The sequence below is a fragment of the Yamadazyma tenuis genome, chromosome 4, assembly GCF_029203305.1.
Source record: "Yamadazyma tenuis chromosome 4, complete sequence".
In the NCBI taxonomy this organism is placed as follows: Eukaryota; Fungi; Ascomycota; class Pichiomycetes; order Serinales; family Debaryomycetaceae; genus Yamadazyma; species Yamadazyma tenuis.
Window position 1 is genome coordinate 1,149,507 of NC_089464.1, and position 16,862 is coordinate 1,166,368.

Here is a 16,862-nt window from a genome sequence, read left to right on the forward strand (position 1 = left end):
CCGGAAACCTCTTTACTGTATCACATACCATGCACAGATAAATAAGAACGTCGTTTTTGGGGTCTTTGGAGCCCGACAAATTCTCTAGCCGGACCCGTAGTGTGGCCCCAGCAACGAGGATCGTATTACACTGCTTGCACATGGTTCTCTTGAAGTTAGGTGTCAACTTGAGCACTGCTTTTTTGGATATCACCGTAGCATTTCTGCTGTAGACTCGGGAGAGTGTGTGAAACTTGGGATTTTGTAACATCATTTGTGACACCTGGTACAAGTAAGATATCCGGGTGTACTCGTCTTTCTTGGGAATGGACGTAGGGGTTTTCCCAGATGTCTTTTTAGCCATCTGCAAACCTCAAACCTCGAACCTCAAAAAAAAAATCCGCGAAGTTTCCAACTGACATTTACTAGGTTTTTGAACTTATACTTGTTACTTACATCAATTATTTAACAACTGACTATGAGTGGTTACGATAGTGCTTTATCCATCTTTTCGTATGTTATACAATACTGGTGGTGAACTTAATCGGCAGCGATACCTCCTATTTTGGAGATGGTTATATCTGCTACCGCGCAGTTGCCACCAACAATAGACTCGTGTATACTAACATTTTTCTCTAGGCCTGATGGACATGTTTTCCAAGTTGAGTACGCATCCGAAGCCGTCAAGAGAGGTACCTGTGCCGTGGGAGTGAAAGGAAAAGAGTGTGTAGTTTTGGGATGTGAAAAGAGAACTACCTTAAAACTTCAAGACCCACGTATTACCCCATCCAAGATCTGTAAGATCGATAAACACGCATTATTGGCATTTGCTGGTTTGAATGCTGACGCCAGAATTCTTGTTGACAAGGCCAGAGTCGAGGCCCAATCTCACAGATTGACGTTAGAAGATGCCGTCACCTTGGAGTATTTAACCAAATATATTGCCGGTGTTCAGCAGAAATACACTCAATCCGGTGGGGTAAGGCCCTTCGGTATTGCCACCATCATTGCTGGATTTGATGCCAATGATGAAACCCCAAGATTGTTTCAAACCGAACCTTCAGGGGTGTATAATGCCTGGAAAGCCCATGCGATTGGTAGATCTGCTAAAACCGTTAAAGAATTCTTGGAGAAAAACTACGAAGAAAACATGACCGATGAAGAAACACTCAAGTTAACAATCAAGTCATTGTTGGAGGTGGTACAAACCGGGGCAAAGAATATTGAGGTGTCGGTCTTGAAGTCTGGTGATAGAATCCAACAGTTGACTGTCGAGGAAATCAAAAAATATGTTGATGAAATAGAAGCTGAAAAGGCAGCTGATGCAGAAAAGAAGAAACCAAGAGCAAGGGGACAATAAGTATAAATCGTTGTATATTACAAACCTTTTGAATTAAATGTCTTTTTTTATAGCAAATAATACTTTCACTTTCTAGCTTTCTTCTTACCATTCGTTTTGGTATCTTTAGCTTTCCTCTTTTTATCATCTTCTTTCTTGGGCACTACTTTAAAGAAACCATCAAGTCTTCCTTGAACTCCAGTTTTCAAGCCCTTTTTCAACTTTTCGTAACCACTTTTGACACGGTCCTCACTGAAGCCTTTGTCATTCACCATGAACTCAATCATTCCTTCCAAATCAGGCTCTTTCCATTTGAAACTCAATTCGGAGCATGGGGTAATGTCGGGATTCAAGAACAATTCCCTGGCTTCTTCGTACGGCCAATTTTCGGGCAACTTATACTTCGTTTTGTCGGGGTTGTCGTTTATGAACTTGACAATATTGTCGATAGATCCATGTTCCTTGATTAATTTAAAGGCAGTCACAGGACCAACCCCCTTAATGGTCTCACAGTAGTCGCATCCCAACAAAATACAAAGGTCAATAAACGTCTTTTTATCCATTTCAAATCCTTCAATAGCAGTCTTACAATCGATCTGATCAATTGGAATCTTTCTAGCCTCAGAAAATGTCAAATGTCTCAATAGGTATGGGGGACTGTAACAAATGGTATCCATATCTTCAGAAGCAGCGGCAAAGACTTTTCCACCTCTGGCCAACTCGGCGCATTGAGCTTCGGCTTCACATGGGGCATTTATATAGGGAATCCCCATAAGCTCCAACAACTTTTTAGCTTCATCGTTATGTTCACGAGATACCCGAACCATTCTTTTCTCAAACTTCAATATGTCTTCGGCAGAGCCTTCTTCTTTGGCATCCTCCATCTTCTTGATGGCCTCTTCTTTTCTTAAATATCTTTTTTCCAACTCTCCACCTTTCAAGACTGGGGGTTTACCATCAAACACGTACACGGGTTTAATCCCATTTTCAACCATTCGAAGGGTACGATAAAACATGCCCAGTAAGTGTGACGTGATCTCTCCCTTATCATTAGTTAAGTTCTGTCCGTCTCCTTGTCTAACTGCAATTAAATACTGATACAAGCACATTGAGGCATCGATTGCAATTTTCCGGCCAAATAAATTTTTCAATTGGAACTCTTTAATGGCTCCAGGGGAATGATCTTTTATAAGCGCATTAAGTCCTGTGATGTGTTAGTATAGGAAGCGTATGGTGATGCTATGTTTCGAGACAAACCCTTAACACCCATTTTGTCGATGAGTTTGTATTCAAAGTCTGTGCTGATTTGAAAAACGCGTTCCGCGCATGAATTAATAGAGTATGAAGAAGGTGAAAACAGAAAAACAAGAAATGAAGATGGTGAAAACAGCGATGAAGAAATGAAGATGATGAAAACAGAGATCAAGAAATGCGCCGGACAAAAGCAGAAGACATGACCTCCATAAAGGGAGGCCACTACTGTTCAATGCAAACAAACTTTTACGGATAGTGCCCCCTCGGTCATTCGCGTCCAGCATATGTTCAATCAAACTGGCATCTCAGATAAGACAATGACCCGTCAGCCTCTTGAGAAACCCCAAAAAAATATTCGAGTTTCCCCAAAAATATTCGAGATCCTCCAAAAAAAAAAATTGAGAGGCTTCAAAAAATGCAGATCAGTGAAAGATCTGAGGACAATATGTGATAGTGTGAATGATTAGTCAGATATTTCGAAAGAGCCTCACACACGGGTTAGTAAAATGGTTTACGACTTTTCAACTACAAAAGCCAAAGCTTCGGTGGTTTGAATGGCAGAGTAATTATTATGTATGTTTCTATTGAACGAAGATTCCAAGTTTGGAATCCTAATCCCACTGGCGAGGGCCCCGATCAGATGAATCCCCATTTCGTTGGTCTCATGGTTGCAGCAGGGGTTGTCGTGATAGTCATAGGTGTACTTTCATCTATGTTCTCACAAACTAAGAGAAGGAATAAAATACGACAAGTGGCAGCACAGCAGAACCATATAGTGGAAGTATATGCCCAGCAAGCGATTCCTCAACCCAGTCAATACCCACCGGATTCGTACTACGCTCCGCCTGCTTATGCTCCAATTGTCACAAGGCCTGCTAAGGCCGTTATCAGATGAAACCATTTATAGTAGTTTTTTGTGTTCTATTTAACAATATTATACATAACGTCACCTCATTAATGGAACTCCTCGACCTCAAATTCCAATCGCCTAGCTTAGATTCTAATGCGGGATCATTTTTGATACACTGCTTGACGATATCATAGTTGGGGTCCCAATTAGAATATTTATTTTTTCTATTGACTGAATAACATCCTAAATGAAGGTTCAACCCTCCACCGGGCTTAGGCTTTTCATCCAAGTTTAACATGCGGAGTAAATACACTGGCCGCAAATAACTTTCCCATATTACTTACGCCGATCTTGAATTGTTTGAAATATGCAAATGATGATACTTTCTTTGATACTTTCTTTGTGATATTTTAAAGAAGGCGTAATTACAATGATCTGAGAACAATCTGTGATCGTGTGAATGATTTTTGGCCTTGTGTGATCATGTGAATGATTTTTAGCTTTGTGTGATCATGCATCTGTCGAAAAAAGCCTCGCACGCGGCTTAGAAAGTTCGTCTGCAACTTCCTATTGTTAAACCCTTCAACTACAAAAGCCAAGCATTTGCCAATTTAATAGCCTAGTAATTAACATGAGCGTTTTAATTGAAAAAAGATGGCACCATAGTAGTGGTGGCTCCGGTTCGACTGGCTTCCATAGTGGTGGCTGGGGTTCGAGCGGCCACCACAGTGGTGGCTACCATAGTGGTGGCAACGGTTCGGGTGGGTTGAGTCCCAAAACAATTGGTATCATAATTGGGGCAGCAGTAGGTGGAGTGGTACTTTTACTTGTACTTGCATCCATTTACTTCTCTATTAAGAGGAGAAATAAAACACGAGAAGCGGCAGCACAGCAGAACCAATTACAGGACATATATCCCCAGAAAGGCATTCCTGAAGCCAGCCAATACGCACCCGATTCTACGCCGTACTACGCTCCCCCCAATTATCCCCCCAATGATCCCCCCAATGATCCCCCGAATCTTAGTAGGCCTGATAAGGCTGTTGTGGTCTAAAGAAACCATTTATAGTATTAGTTTACTTAGTTCTATTTAACAATACTATACATAACGTCAACTCCCTATTGGAACGATTCGACCTCAAATGTCCAGTCTCCTGTTTCTGGATCGTAGTTTTTGAATTCCACTGCTGGGATCATTTTCAATTTTTTGATGTGCCGCTTGACGAGATCATCGTTAGGGTCCAAAATAGGCAACTTATCTTTCTTGTTGACTGGATAACATCCTTGTAAGGTGATTTTGCAAGGTAGGTTCAAACCTTCACCGGGCTTTGGCTTATCGTCAGGGTAAATCACACAAAGTTTGGATTTGAACGTGACGATGTTCCCAGCAATATCGTCCAATTTTAGCATGCTGGATAAATCCACTGGCTGTAAAAACTCAACCTTGCCATAATGCTTACGGCCAATCTTGAATTTTTTGATCGAATGTAACTCCGATAATGACATTTGTTTGAGTTTGGATAAAGGTGGTGACGTCCAATATCCGTCTTCATCCACTTCTAAAGCTTCTTCATCCAAAGGTCTCTTGGACTCTTCTGTGGGAGTAGAAGTTTCAAATTTGGATCCTGAGGAATCCGAGACTCCCAGCTTGTTGGCTTTAAAGTCAACATGTTGGGTATTTTTTTTATCTGATATTTTCAAGGACTTGGATTTTGACTTGTCTAAAACCAACTTTTTGATAGATTCCTTTGGAGCAAATATATCAGAAGAAATAATGGCATCATCTATCGCTTTATGAGCAATAGACAGTGGGACAGTGATACTACCAACAGATTGTCTCGGAGTCGACAAAACAGCTGGTACTGACTCACGGGTTGAGGGGGTTACACTGCTTTTGAATAATGGCGATATTCTGTGGACCTTGTTGAGAGTAACAGGCTTTTTCACATCTTTCGCAGACTCCACAAGTGTAGCCAAAGGTATGGATACGGCACCACCAGACTGATTAGGAACATTCAAGTTCTTGAAAAGTGGATTGTCGCCGTATGGGCTTTGGAAAGCCAAGTTTGATGTGACACCTTGTTGTTGTTGTTGCTGTTGTTGTTGCTGCTGACCAAAGAGACCACCTCCAGCATTGCCGGAGTTATTGTTGTTACCAAACAACCCACCAGAGTTACTGTTGCTGCCTCCAAAAAGACCTCCACCTGATGAGTTATTATTGTTGTTGTTTCCAAATAAGCCTCCAGATGAGGCGGTGGCTCCAGCAGGTTTGTTTCCAAACAATCCACCAGAGGTCCCCAAAGTGTTGTTGGTATTATTGTTACCTCCAAACAAGCCCCCTCCAGTAGAAGTGTTGTTGTTATTATTATTGCCAAACAATCCTCCACCAGAGGTGTTAGCGTTGGTATTGTTGCTATTACTGCCAAATAGTCCTCCACCAGTGGTATTGGTATTGTTATTATTGGCACCAAAAAGACCACCTGTAGTACCGGTGGTAGCGGGTTTACTACCAAAAAGTCCCCCAGAAGTGTTATTTTGGGTGTTTCCAAACCCTGTGTTGGTGTTGGACCCACCAAAGAGGCCACCACTAGAAGCAGGTTTGTTGGCATTGTTACCAAATAAGCCTCCAGAAGAAGCATTGTTATTGGCCCCGAAACCGGTTGAAGTATTATTTTGGGCAGCTCCGAAAAGGCCTCCAGTGGCTGGTTTGCTACCGAACAAGCCATTGGAAGTGGTATTATTTGCATTGTTGTTAGCGCCAAAGAGTCCACCAGAGTTGGTGTTATTTGTGGCTCCAAATCCGGGAGTGGTGTTAGTGTTGTTATTGGCACCAAATAATCCCCCAGTAGCTGGTTTGTTGAATGCATTGTTGGTATTATTATTAGCACCAAATAGGCCACCTCCAGAAGCGTTATTTTGTCCAAACCCGGAGCCTGACGTGGTATTGTTGTTAGCCCCAAAAAGCCCTCCTCCAGAGCTGTTGCTTTGGCCAAAAGTCGAGGTGGTACCGGGATTGTTGTTCATGCCAAACCCTCCGGTAGAATTTCCTCCGAATGGTGAAGTGGTATTGTTGGTACCAAAGGCACTAGTGGTATTATTACCACCAAATGGTGATGAGTTGGTGTTTGAGTTGTTTGCACCAAAGATTCCACCCCCGGTGTTGGTGTTTGTACTGCCAAAGCCGCCAAACCCAGAAGGCTTATTGGCTCCAAACGCGCTGTTTGCACCACCAAAAGAAGTGTTTGCAGTCGGGTTTCCAAAAGTATTATTGGCACCGCCAAAGGTGGAGCCCGTATTAGCACCGAAAGCAGAACCCGTGCCTGCCCCGAAAGCAGAACCAGTATTTCCTCCAAAAGTCGAGTTGGTGTTGTTAGCTCCAAATGGAGAACTTGACTGCGCACCAAACCCACTAGTAGTGTTTGAGTTCGTAGCGAATGGAGAAGTTCCAGTAGCACCGAAACCAGTGTTTGTGGTTGTACCAGACGCCCCAGCTCCAAAGCCAAAGCCAGGAGCGGCACTAGAGTTGGCATCACCAAATTTTCTGTTTTGTTCATAGTCTTTCAACCTCAACTCTTCAAATGAAAAATTCTTATACTCCGGCATTGAGGAGATGTTTTGGTAGATCGACGTGCCAGATGTATCTTTCTCTTGAAATGGCACAAACGGTTTAATTGCCGTACCGTTGTTCACGTTGGGGTCGGCAACAGTACCGGCACCGGCACCAAAGGGCGATGTGGCAGTGCTAGGTGAGCCAAACCCGCCAAAAGCAGGCTTGTTGGCCCCACCAAAAATACCGCTCGTATTGTTGGTGGTGGCACCGAATGCTGGGTTGTTGTTGTTGCCAAAAGCTGAGGTGGTGGTGGTGTTAGCTCCAAATGGCGACGCATTGGCGGCCGGAGCGCCAAACATGGATCCACCAGCGTTGTTAGGAGCAGCTCCAAAGCCGCTGGTGGTGTTGTTTTGGGCGCCAAAGCTGCCAGATCCAAAACCACCAGAAGTTGATCCAAATCCGCTGGCATTGTTGTTCGAGGCACCAAAAGCGCCACCACCAGTGTTGGTGTTTACACCACCAAAGGGCGAGGTGCCCACGTTGTTGGTTGTGGAAGAGGCGAATGGCGAGCTGCTATTGGCCCGATTGGCACCAAATCCACCGAATCCTGAACTGGAACTTCCAAACATAAGGCTATAATATTTTTTTCTTCTCAAAATTTGAGATTAATAGGCGAGCAGGTTTGGTGTGCACTCACCAATAGTCTGCTAGCATCTTAGACATGAATAAATATAGATTACAGATGACTACTCAGTTTTGGGCTTTTTCAGGAGCATCGAGTCAATTGAGCCCGATTTCCGTTTGGTAGCCGGTTTTTTGGCGGTTTTCTTGGCTTTATCCTCGAACTTCTTCAAATGTTCTGCTCTCTCTTTAGCTCCCAGCAGCGACAATTCACTTGATTTTTTAATAAAGTCCACATCATCAATTGAGCGGTCCTGGAGCCATTCAAGGAGCTTGATTTCTTCCCCGTATATGGAATCGTCGTTCCCCACTGGGGTTTCCAAAATTATGGGGATTTTCTTCAATTTTTCATCATTGGCAATAATGCGGAAGACCTCCAATCCCAAGAACCCATATCCCAACTTTTGATGAAGGTCTCGATTGGCTCCCAAAGGAGCCTTCGAGTCATTGAGGTGAATAGCACTCAAATATTTCCAGCCGATGACGGTTTCGAATTTGTTCCAAAACGTATGGTAGTCTTTCTCGGTTCGTATGTCGTACCCAGCAGCAAACGTATGGCATGTATCCACACAAACACCGACTCTTTCTTTGTTTTCCACCATATCTATCACATCACGAATGTCCTGTAAGTCGGAGCCAATCAAGTTCCCGTGGCCAGCCATGTTTTCAATGACAATTTTCACAAAGTCTGTCTGCTCAATGGCTTTGTTAATGTTTTTAGCCAACCGTGCCAATGCCTCCTTGTGGTCGGAATCAAGACTGGAACCGGGATGGAAGTTATAGAGACCTATGTTTAACTTTTCACATCTCTTCAAGTCATCCACAAACGAATCAAATGCCTTTTGTTCCTTCTCAGCGTCCGGGTTGGCCAAATTGATGAAATATGATCCATGAGGAAGAATATCCGTTCGAGGGTCGTACCCGTGTTTTTCACAAAGCTGCTTGAAGTTGGCAGCCTCTTCGTCCTTGATCTCGGGCGAAACCCACTTCCGGGGTGATTTAAGGAACATTGCAAAACTGTAGGCACCAACGTCCATGGCGTTTGTGACAGCATTGGAGACCCCTCCACTCGTAGAAACATGGGCACCGAACTTGAAGGCACAATCAGCAACACGGGGGTATTTAAATGTCTTTGAACCCTTGCTGGTGGCTTTTGTGCTGGCTTTCTTCATGGTTTTTGTGGTCGCCGGTAGTAAATTGGCCATTCAATGATTTTCAGTTTGGGTGAAAAATCACCGCGCTTTGGGGATTAAGTGATTAGGGTTCTATCAAACTATCTATAATGGTATTCTCATCAACAGGAACCACCATTTGCGCCACGTCAGAGAACTTCTGGAGACGGGCCTCGCCTTCGGGTACCTTGACATTATCCACAAACACGTCGAGGCCCTTTTGTGTCCGTATCACTGGATCGCAGAGGGCCATGGTTGCAAGAAGCGTATAATAGGCATCATTGGCAGCATTGTGAAGATATCCATGAGGGATTCCTAGTAGTCGAAGCACCCCCCGAAGAGTTCCTCCTCTTTTCCTCGAGAGCGCGTAGAGCTTGTTACTGTCGACGATAGGAGCGTTGTTTGAGACTTCGATTCCAATACTTCGAAACCACTTGATATCTCCTTCTATATGATGGCCCACAAACGCCGCATTTCTATTGTTGACGTATTCTTGAAGAACACTGGTGATGATGTTTTTGGACTGCTTGAGGCTTACTAAGTACGATACGCCACCCATGAACAGCTTTTTGTTATCGGGACAGAACCTGCCATTGACCAATTTCTGGTGCTCTTTGATGACCAAGTGAGTCTGCTTAATTATGGGAAATATCGAACCTTCCAGCGCCACAGGGTCATAGATGGCGATACCAATTTCCGTCACCTTTTTGAGGTTTCTCTCGTACGCTTCGACGTCAAATGCTATCAATGGGATCTTTCTGGGGTATACTATTTGCATGGCTTTCCTGAGGTCCTCGAGGCCCTTCTCTGCGTTTTCGTTCACGAGATTGAACAGCCCTGTTTTGAAGTAGTTTTCGAGCTTTCTCTCATAGGATGCATACAGTGACGAGTTCTGCCTGGTATTCAAGACATATAGGCATCGATGAGATGCTGTACAAATGATGTTCTTTGCAACCAACATCATTCTAATGCGACAAGTTTTTCTGCGCGTTTTCTTTCTTGAGGTGCACAGATGAACACTGACCTGGAGATAGATCCACTTATAGAGACTCTCCAAAACAGTCCCAGCGTGGACCAGCTCCAACTGGTACTACTAAAGCTACTGAAGCTTTTTGGTAGTCCGGTTCAGGAGCTTAAGGTCGTACTTGTATTGCTAGACTGTACGATTCCTCAGATATTCGATTTACTCGATGCCAATCTTCAGTCACAGGTAGTACATCTAATTAAGTCTATCCGAGGCCTTGGAAGTTTAATGAGTAAACTACAACTTTTATTTAAAGCTAAGCTGTCCCACAAGTTGCTCCAGACGTATATTAAGGTGTTGGTGGCGGTTTTCGACGATGAGTTACTTTGCAGCCTCCGTGCGAAAAGTGCTCTTGAGGTTAATGAAATAGATACGCTTCTTTTCAAGGGGAGGGCGTTGGGGGTTTTCAACGAGGCGGTCGAACTAAGCGGGTCTGGGGATCTGTTTGAGTTTGCATCTATTGACGCATACGTTGCATATTTGAGTAATCAGCTCAAAAAGACTGAACTTCCAAGTGCTTCTTTCAATAGGTATTTTATCAGCTTATTGGGATTGACTGAGTCTAGTTATTTATTTGTGTTTGATGAATTTTTCAACGAAGTGTCGTGGACCTCACTACTAGTGTACTTGAAGCAGATGAAACTGTTCCAGAAGAAGCTGTTCTTTTGGAAGTTTCTCCAGTTTCTTTCCAAGCGCAAAGTTCTTGAAGGTGAAAGCTACGAAAAAGTAGATGCTTGTGCCAGTATATTGACTCCAGTCATTGAAGACAGTTATTTTGATAAAAATACCGTGGAGAGTGCCTTACGGTTAGACGACAAAAACATTAGCACTTTGGTGGGATTGGTAAGTCTGCAGAAATCACAACTCTTTGAACTGACATTCCAGAACTGGACAAGTCCTTTATTCATAAAGTCCGAGCCTCTAGGCCTTCAGGAAACCCGAACCCATTTCCTTATCCAGTTGCTCTATCTCCAACCTGCATCATTTTCAAGCCAGCTTATTACTAAACCTTCGTTTTTACAAGGGATTTCTAACAGATTGGGCTCTTATTCAACTGCAGTGAGAGTATTTGCCGTCATACTTGCAGACAAGGCTTGTGAGATTGGAAATGTAAGTAAAATTTTTCTGATAAGCAATTTGGAAGGATATGATTATTTGTTGCAAGACTCCAGCTATCAAAAGCGGTTGCAAAGGCATGCTGCGAAAACATGCTGGGAAATAGTTCAAGCTCCAATAGTGTCAACTGATACTGAATCAATTAAAGACTTGTCCACTGCCATAAGCAAGCTTGACTTCACGAAGACTTATAAAGATTCTGATGATGAGTCGACTGGAGATAGTGATGATGAAGATGATGATCCTTCTATTGGTCAAAGGATCAAACTCTCGTCCCCAATTTACATCAAGGAATTGTTGAGCTATCTTTCGGTAGATACAAAACACCCACAGGCCTATGATATGATAAAATTGGCTTTGACCCAAGGTCCCACATTAATAAGGCAAAAGTCACATTTTGGAGTAGAGGTGTCTTCTAACGCTGTTCAATTACTCCAGACACTAGTAGGTCTTCAGGACCAGTTTAATGAGCCTAAATTTGAAGACTTGAAGTTAAATTGTATTATTGCAGTACTTGTTGGTTGCCCAGAGAGTGCATTGGATATCTCTAAAATGTTAGGAACTGGTGACTATTCTCTTCAGCAGCGAATGATGATATTGACAGGTCTTTCACTTGCTGCTAGAGAAATCAGAGGGTTCAAGGACGAGATTGTAACCAAGTCTTATAAAGAAAAGGTGTTCCCAACGAAGCGGTTGGCTCCTCGGTTACATGCAAAGTACTTGGCTCTCGATTACATCAAACAGGGACGAATTGAATACGAACCGGAAGGCTTGAAACGAGCACATTTATCAATTCAAAACTCTCTTATACTAGAAGACTCACAAGAAGCAGCTGACCAGCTCCAGGGAGGAAAGATCCTTAGGATCTCAAGAAATATGCGGCCCAAACAAAGTCAAAACATCCTCACACCCAAATATGACAACTATTCTACCCTCATCAGCAAGTATTTCTACTTCCCATTGACTCATTTGTGGTATGAATCGGGAGGAATCAACATTGGTCATTACTCAGGATTGTTGATTGGACACTACGTGAAAACCATGGCCTTATTGCTTCACTGCTCATTTGCTTCCCTAACAAACAATGATATGATCCGTGAGTTTTTGCTCATTGCAACTGACATTGCTAAAACCTCAACCGCTGAACAGACCCAAGTTATTGAAGGAGTGATCACTGGAATGCTTCTCATTACTGATATTTCAGATGAGGAACATTTGGTAATAAACTTTAGCAGTAACCTCCTTTCGATCCAAAGCTGGCTTATTGGCTTATGGGAAGCAATTATAGACGAACAAATTAAGAGTCTATGTGCTGGATTTCTTCTTCGCCTTTCAAAGATACTTGATAAGTACCAGGCTACAATAATGGACCAATTAAATAATGTATACTAATGAATTATGGAACATATATGTTAGACTCGAATGCATCTATTATCTCAGATAGGTCAGAAATGATTTTCTGTTCACAGGTAGCCTTTCTTTTTGTCTTTGGGGGTTGTATAAGTACTGAATCATCCAATCCAAACAACTGTCTGGTAATGGGATCAGAGACTTTTAAAGCCAACAAGAGGGTGTAGTATGCATCATTCCCAGCGTTGTGTAAGTTTGAATATGGTATTCCAAGAGCCACAAGTGAGTTTACTAAACTCATTTGACGTTCACTTGAAAAGCCTATTATCACTTGAGTGTCTAATCTGGCAGCATTTTCAGGAAAGTTTATTCCTAGGGTCCTGAGCCATTTAATGTCTCCATGCAAGTCATGACCCACCAAAGAGCAGGAAATACTCGAGTCATTGAAGTATTTATCGATTAAATATTGTACAAATCGGATGGAATCCTCCATGGTCATAATGTGAGTAACATCGCCAGCGAATCTCATCGAGTTATCAGGAACATACCGTCCATTTTTCATATGGTTATGCTCTTTAGGACGAATATGAAAGTTCATTAGGGTTGGCACTATGGCATCTTCTTGTTTTCGAGGGTCGAAAATACTGACTCCAATCTCGGTGACTTTTGTGATATCTCTTTCCCATGCTTCAACATCAACACAAAACAACACAGTCTTACGGCCGTACACTTGCTCCACCCAGTGCTTCAACATCAGGAATGCTCCAGGATTGTGGAGTTTGGGATGACGTTTGAACGACTTCGAAACATATTCTTTGATGATATCTTCCCGTTCTCCCATGAGTGAGATTAGACAGTTGAATTTAGATGAAAATTTCGGGAAGCCTCCAAATTAGTCGCATCGTCTTTGGCCCACAAACCGTTACCTCTACTAGAATCAGGCTTCTACTATATTTGTCATAAAAAATGAACACATCTATAAATGAATTACAAAGCTGTGAAAAGGGCACTAATTCCCAAGAGACCTGCAATGAAAATGACCTTTTTGCCAGTGTAGTCCCTTTCGGGTGCAAAAAGTATGCTATTTCTGGTGGCTAACGAGGTTTTGTTTTTTGTGGAATGAGTGGAGTGGGACAGAGATTCGGACGAATCAGACGAATCGGTGCTAGATTCCCATCTAGACTGGCTGCCAGTAAACCCATATTGGTTGTATGTGACTCCAGTAGTGTCAGTGTCGGTGGTTTTGTCAGTGGTTTTGTCGGTGGTTTTGTCAGTGGTTTTGTCAGTGGTTTTGTCAGTGGTTTTGTCAGTGGTTTTGTCAGTGGTGTCTTTCGTAGTGGCCGTGTCAGTGGTCATGGTCGTAGGAGTCCACCAGACGGTGGTACCGGTGGTATCAGTAGCAGTGTCGGTCTTGACAGTAGCAGTGTCTGTCTTGACAGTAGCAGTGTCTGTATTTGTGGTTGCAGCTGTGTTTGTGTTTTTCGTGGCCGTCTTACCGTTGGAATCATCGTTGGAATCATCATTGGAATCGTCGTTATTTGAGCTGGAATCATCACTAGAGTCAGAGTCTGACGAATCTAAATCAAGACTGCCGCTATTGGCGCTAAGCACGCTACTGACGTAGTAAAAGGCAAGAGGCAACGAGTTAATAGGTCTAAATGTGGATAAGCTCATTATTTTTCGTTGTATCTACTAAAAAATCTTGTTCTAAAAAAATTAGGGATCAAGAAGGATCATATTTATACGAAGGCCTGCATCGAACCCCCAGGGGTTCTACTGATGCTCATTAGCCTGAGTTCCCAACAATGCCACTAGTTAACAGAAGAACGTGATGTAATAATATGTCCTATTTAATTGCCTTTTCAAGAAGAAACCATAACATATTGCGGCCGCGAACTACCCAAAAAGGTGCTTTTTGCAACTAACTCCTATTGAAGTGCTTCGGCTTTCAGTAGGCTATTCCGACAAAGCGAGATCGATACTTTAAAAACGTGTTTATTATACGTATATGAGTATATGTTATATGAAATGAAACTAGTAAAAGTGTGAATACAGAATTCGAAATGAATAATTGATGCTATAGGTGCAATGAACCATAGACGAAAAGAATACCCTCTAAGTCAACAAACTTTTGAAATCCTTACATGCAGTCAATACCAGTGGGTCGTTTACGTTGAACATTTCCATCAAGTTGCCAAGCTTGTGCAATAAGGAGTCGATGTAGTTGTTAGAAGAGAGTTCGGTAGCATGAGGTGAAAATTTTGACTGTTTCAAGCTGCTGTTACTGGACTTTGTAGATTCGGATAAAGACAGTGATTCAGTCTCCTCAAATAGGCGTTTGCGATTGTAGATGAAATCAATCAAGTGCCTTAAAATATCCTGGTTGTGTAACATTTGGTTTTGGCTGATCAATGCTAATCCCTTGATGATTTCAATTTCAATCTCCTTTCTCACATATTTTCTGCTCTTGACTGGAAAATCTGATGTGAAAAAAGCACTACATTCATTTGTCAGTGGGGGTGTCAAGCTTCCATCGAGAAAGGAATTGAAGGTAGAAGCCTGCTGGTTCTGGTAGATTTGGGTGTGTAATACCTTATAATCATCACTCTCATGTAGCCAGCTTGGCATATAGGACAATAATGGAAGATCAACTACCTTGTCATTGTAATCCAAGTTTTCAGACTTCAACTTGGTCATATTTAATCTCAATTTCAACATGATAGTCTCCTCGCAGTTCACAGTGATATTGTTGAAAAATATCTTTAAGTTGGAGAAGTTTTCAATCTCGAGCATCTTTCCGTTAACTTCTATCTTGTGGAAGCTTACAATGTCTCTTGTTCCAATGATCTTCAGGATATCTAATGAGATAGCTGGAAGACAGATTTGGTGATATGAGCTCTTCAAAATCGACAAAAACTCATCAGAGAATTCATCGAGGTTATTGAATCTTCTCAACAGTGAACTATGAGGAATCTTCAAGATATCATTGAATATCAATGAAGGCTGGGAGCATATCTTTTGACCAAATTCCAACTCGGGTGTGTAAGAATCTCCGACTCTGAAAAAGTCAACAGATAAATTCTTATCACTGTCGTTCAACAAAGTCTTAAAGTGAGTCTTGACGGTGTTCAACTTTTCGTTGTTAACTAAGGTTGGTTCGTAATCATTACAGCTGATAACAACCAACTTCGTGGTGTTATTGGAGTTACAATTCAAGAATGGGAATAAATCTTTGCACTTTTCCAATGTGAGCTGCATCTCATCCCAGTGACTAGTTAATATTGGCTTATGTTGGCTGTTCAAATTAGATTGAACTTTGACTTCATTGTAGATCGAGTCCCATCCAGACCAATTTGGTTCAACACTTCCAATGAATGAGCCTTTTTTGCATGGGAAACCAGATCCATCAATTCCTACAAAGATCAAACTCAATCTATCGATTGGTCTCAAGTCTTTTCTCACCCTATCCAAAAACAGAATTATTTTGGTTCTGTACTCATTGTTTGAGATGCTTGAAGATTGCAACAACGTGATAGATAGTATCAAGTTTAAAGGAATGAGTTCTGGTGAAGGCATGGATTTTGCCAACAAAGACTCTGGAATATCCAAGCTGTTTTCAATACAATTCTGGAAACGAATAATATCAACAGGAAGATTGGAGTAGTTCTCTTTGATTAACCCCCAGCCGTTGGTCGTCAATTGAAACAATGAGGTTTCGCTGACGAACTGTTTCTCCAACAACTTTTTGAAGAAGTACTCCAATCTACTGATAATCAAGGGAATCTCACAGCAGATTTGCAATTCCGGAATCGTGTCATTATTTAAGTCCAATCGAATACCACTGACAAATCTTGTCATGTTCAAAATGTCTTGGTCTATCAGAATCTTCCCAATTAGAACTTCACCTTTAAGATCAACCAAGATCAAACAACTCTCAAATAACAATAATCTCACCTGATCCCAGTTGGTTCCGTTAGTGCTTATACCTATGATTTCAAATATAACCAACTTGCCCAAGCTGTTGAAGTCAATAACGTTTTCGTCGTTGGAGTTGATGATATTGTTCAAGATTCCAAACTTGATCTCTTCGAGAATCTGGTTTTTCAACACCAAGTTCTTGTCCTCATTGATGCAGTTGTAGAATGTTGGAGGTTTGACACTGATCAAGTAATTCAAACAATAATCGTCATTGACTTGGGAATCGACCTTGACTTTGCAGTCTTCGTGCTCACTTATGAATTTAACTTTGGGCTTCATCAAGCTGTCAAACAAGTCCTTGTTTAAATTCTTATTAAAAGATGATCTAGGTGATAATAATTGCAGCTGTTGTTGCAGCAACCGATCTTGTTGCAAATAACTCTGTGAAGGTTTCGGATATCCCAAACGCCCATTTACATCTTCTTGTGAGTCCTGGGGATCCCTTTGTTGCACTTCTTGCTTGAGTGTATGTGTTGGAGGGTATAATGGATCTGGGATCATCTGGTCAGATGGGGTCATCGGGACTTCCACTGGACAAAATGTTGGCGAGGTGTATTCATGAGAGGTAT

General features: G+C 42.1%; 8 protein-coding genes across 8 annotated transcripts; 1 reads left to right on the top strand and 7 right to left on the bottom strand. All coding sequences in view use genetic code 12, as the record gives it.

Annotated features, from left to right (window-relative positions):
• Positions 1-457: 457 nt before the first annotated feature.
• PRE6 (Proteasome subunit alpha type-4) lies at positions 458-1,339 on the top strand (the record flags this gene model as incomplete). Its single annotated transcript, XM_006684120.2, has 2 exons — positions 458-492; positions 619-1,339. The coding sequence occupies 2 exons, from the start codon at positions 458-460 to the stop codon at positions 1,337-1,339; spliced, it is 756 nt and encodes a 251-aa protein (XP_006684183.1).
• Positions 1,340-1,404: 65 nt separating this feature from the next.
• On the bottom strand, positions 1,405-2,588 carry FEN1 (Elongation of fatty acids protein 2; the record flags this gene model as incomplete). The annotated part of the gene is made up of 2 exons (XM_006684122.1): positions 1,405-2,522; positions 2,576-2,588. 2 exons carry the CDS (start codon positions 2,586-2,588, stop codon positions 1,405-1,407), a joined length of 1,131 nt encoding a protein of 376 aa, XP_006684185.1.
• A 1,953-nt stretch (positions 2,589-4,541) lies between these two features.
• PSN45_003614 (uncharacterized protein) lies at positions 4,542-7,601 on the bottom strand (the record flags this gene model as incomplete). The annotated part of the gene is made up of 1 exon (XM_066158118.1): positions 4,542-7,601. The coding sequence occupies one exon, from the start codon at positions 7,599-7,601 to the stop codon at positions 4,542-4,544; it is 3,060 nt and encodes a 1,019-aa protein (XP_066014215.1).
• Positions 7,602-7,718: 117 nt separating this feature from the next.
• APN1 (DNA-(apurinic or apyrimidinic site) lyase) lies at positions 7,719-8,825 on the bottom strand (the record flags this gene model as incomplete). Its single annotated transcript, XM_006684119.2, has 1 exon — positions 7,719-8,825. One exon carries the CDS (start codon positions 8,823-8,825, stop codon positions 7,719-7,721), a length of 1,107 nt encoding a protein of 368 aa, XP_006684182.2.
• Positions 8,826-8,910: 85 nt separating this feature from the next.
• PSN45_003616 (uncharacterized protein) lies at positions 8,911-9,786 on the bottom strand (the record flags this gene model as incomplete). The annotated part of the gene is made up of 1 exon (XM_006684117.2): positions 8,911-9,786. One exon carries the CDS (start codon positions 9,784-9,786, stop codon positions 8,911-8,913), a length of 876 nt encoding a protein of 291 aa, XP_006684180.2.
• Positions 9,787-12,361: 2,575 nt separating this feature from the next.
• Positions 12,362-13,156, bottom strand: PSN45_003617 (uncharacterized protein; the record flags this gene model as incomplete). Its single annotated transcript, XM_006684115.2, has 1 exon — positions 12,362-13,156. The coding sequence occupies one exon, from the start codon at positions 13,154-13,156 to the stop codon at positions 12,362-12,364; it is 795 nt and encodes a 264-aa protein (XP_006684178.1).
• Positions 13,157-13,302: 146 nt separating this feature from the next.
• On the bottom strand, positions 13,303-13,989 carry PSN45_003618 (uncharacterized protein; the record flags this gene model as incomplete). Its single annotated transcript, XM_066158119.1, has 1 exon — positions 13,303-13,989. The coding sequence occupies one exon, from the start codon at positions 13,987-13,989 to the stop codon at positions 13,303-13,305; it is 687 nt and encodes a 228-aa protein (XP_066014216.1).
• A 441-nt stretch (positions 13,990-14,430) lies between these two features.
• Positions 14,431-16,794, bottom strand: FAR1 (cyclin-dependent kinase inhibitor far1; the record flags this gene model as incomplete). Its single annotated transcript, XM_006684113.2, has 1 exon — positions 14,431-16,794. One exon carries the CDS (start codon positions 16,792-16,794, stop codon positions 14,431-14,433), a length of 2,364 nt encoding a protein of 787 aa, XP_006684176.2.
• Between the last annotated feature and the right edge of the window lie 68 nt (positions 16,795-16,862).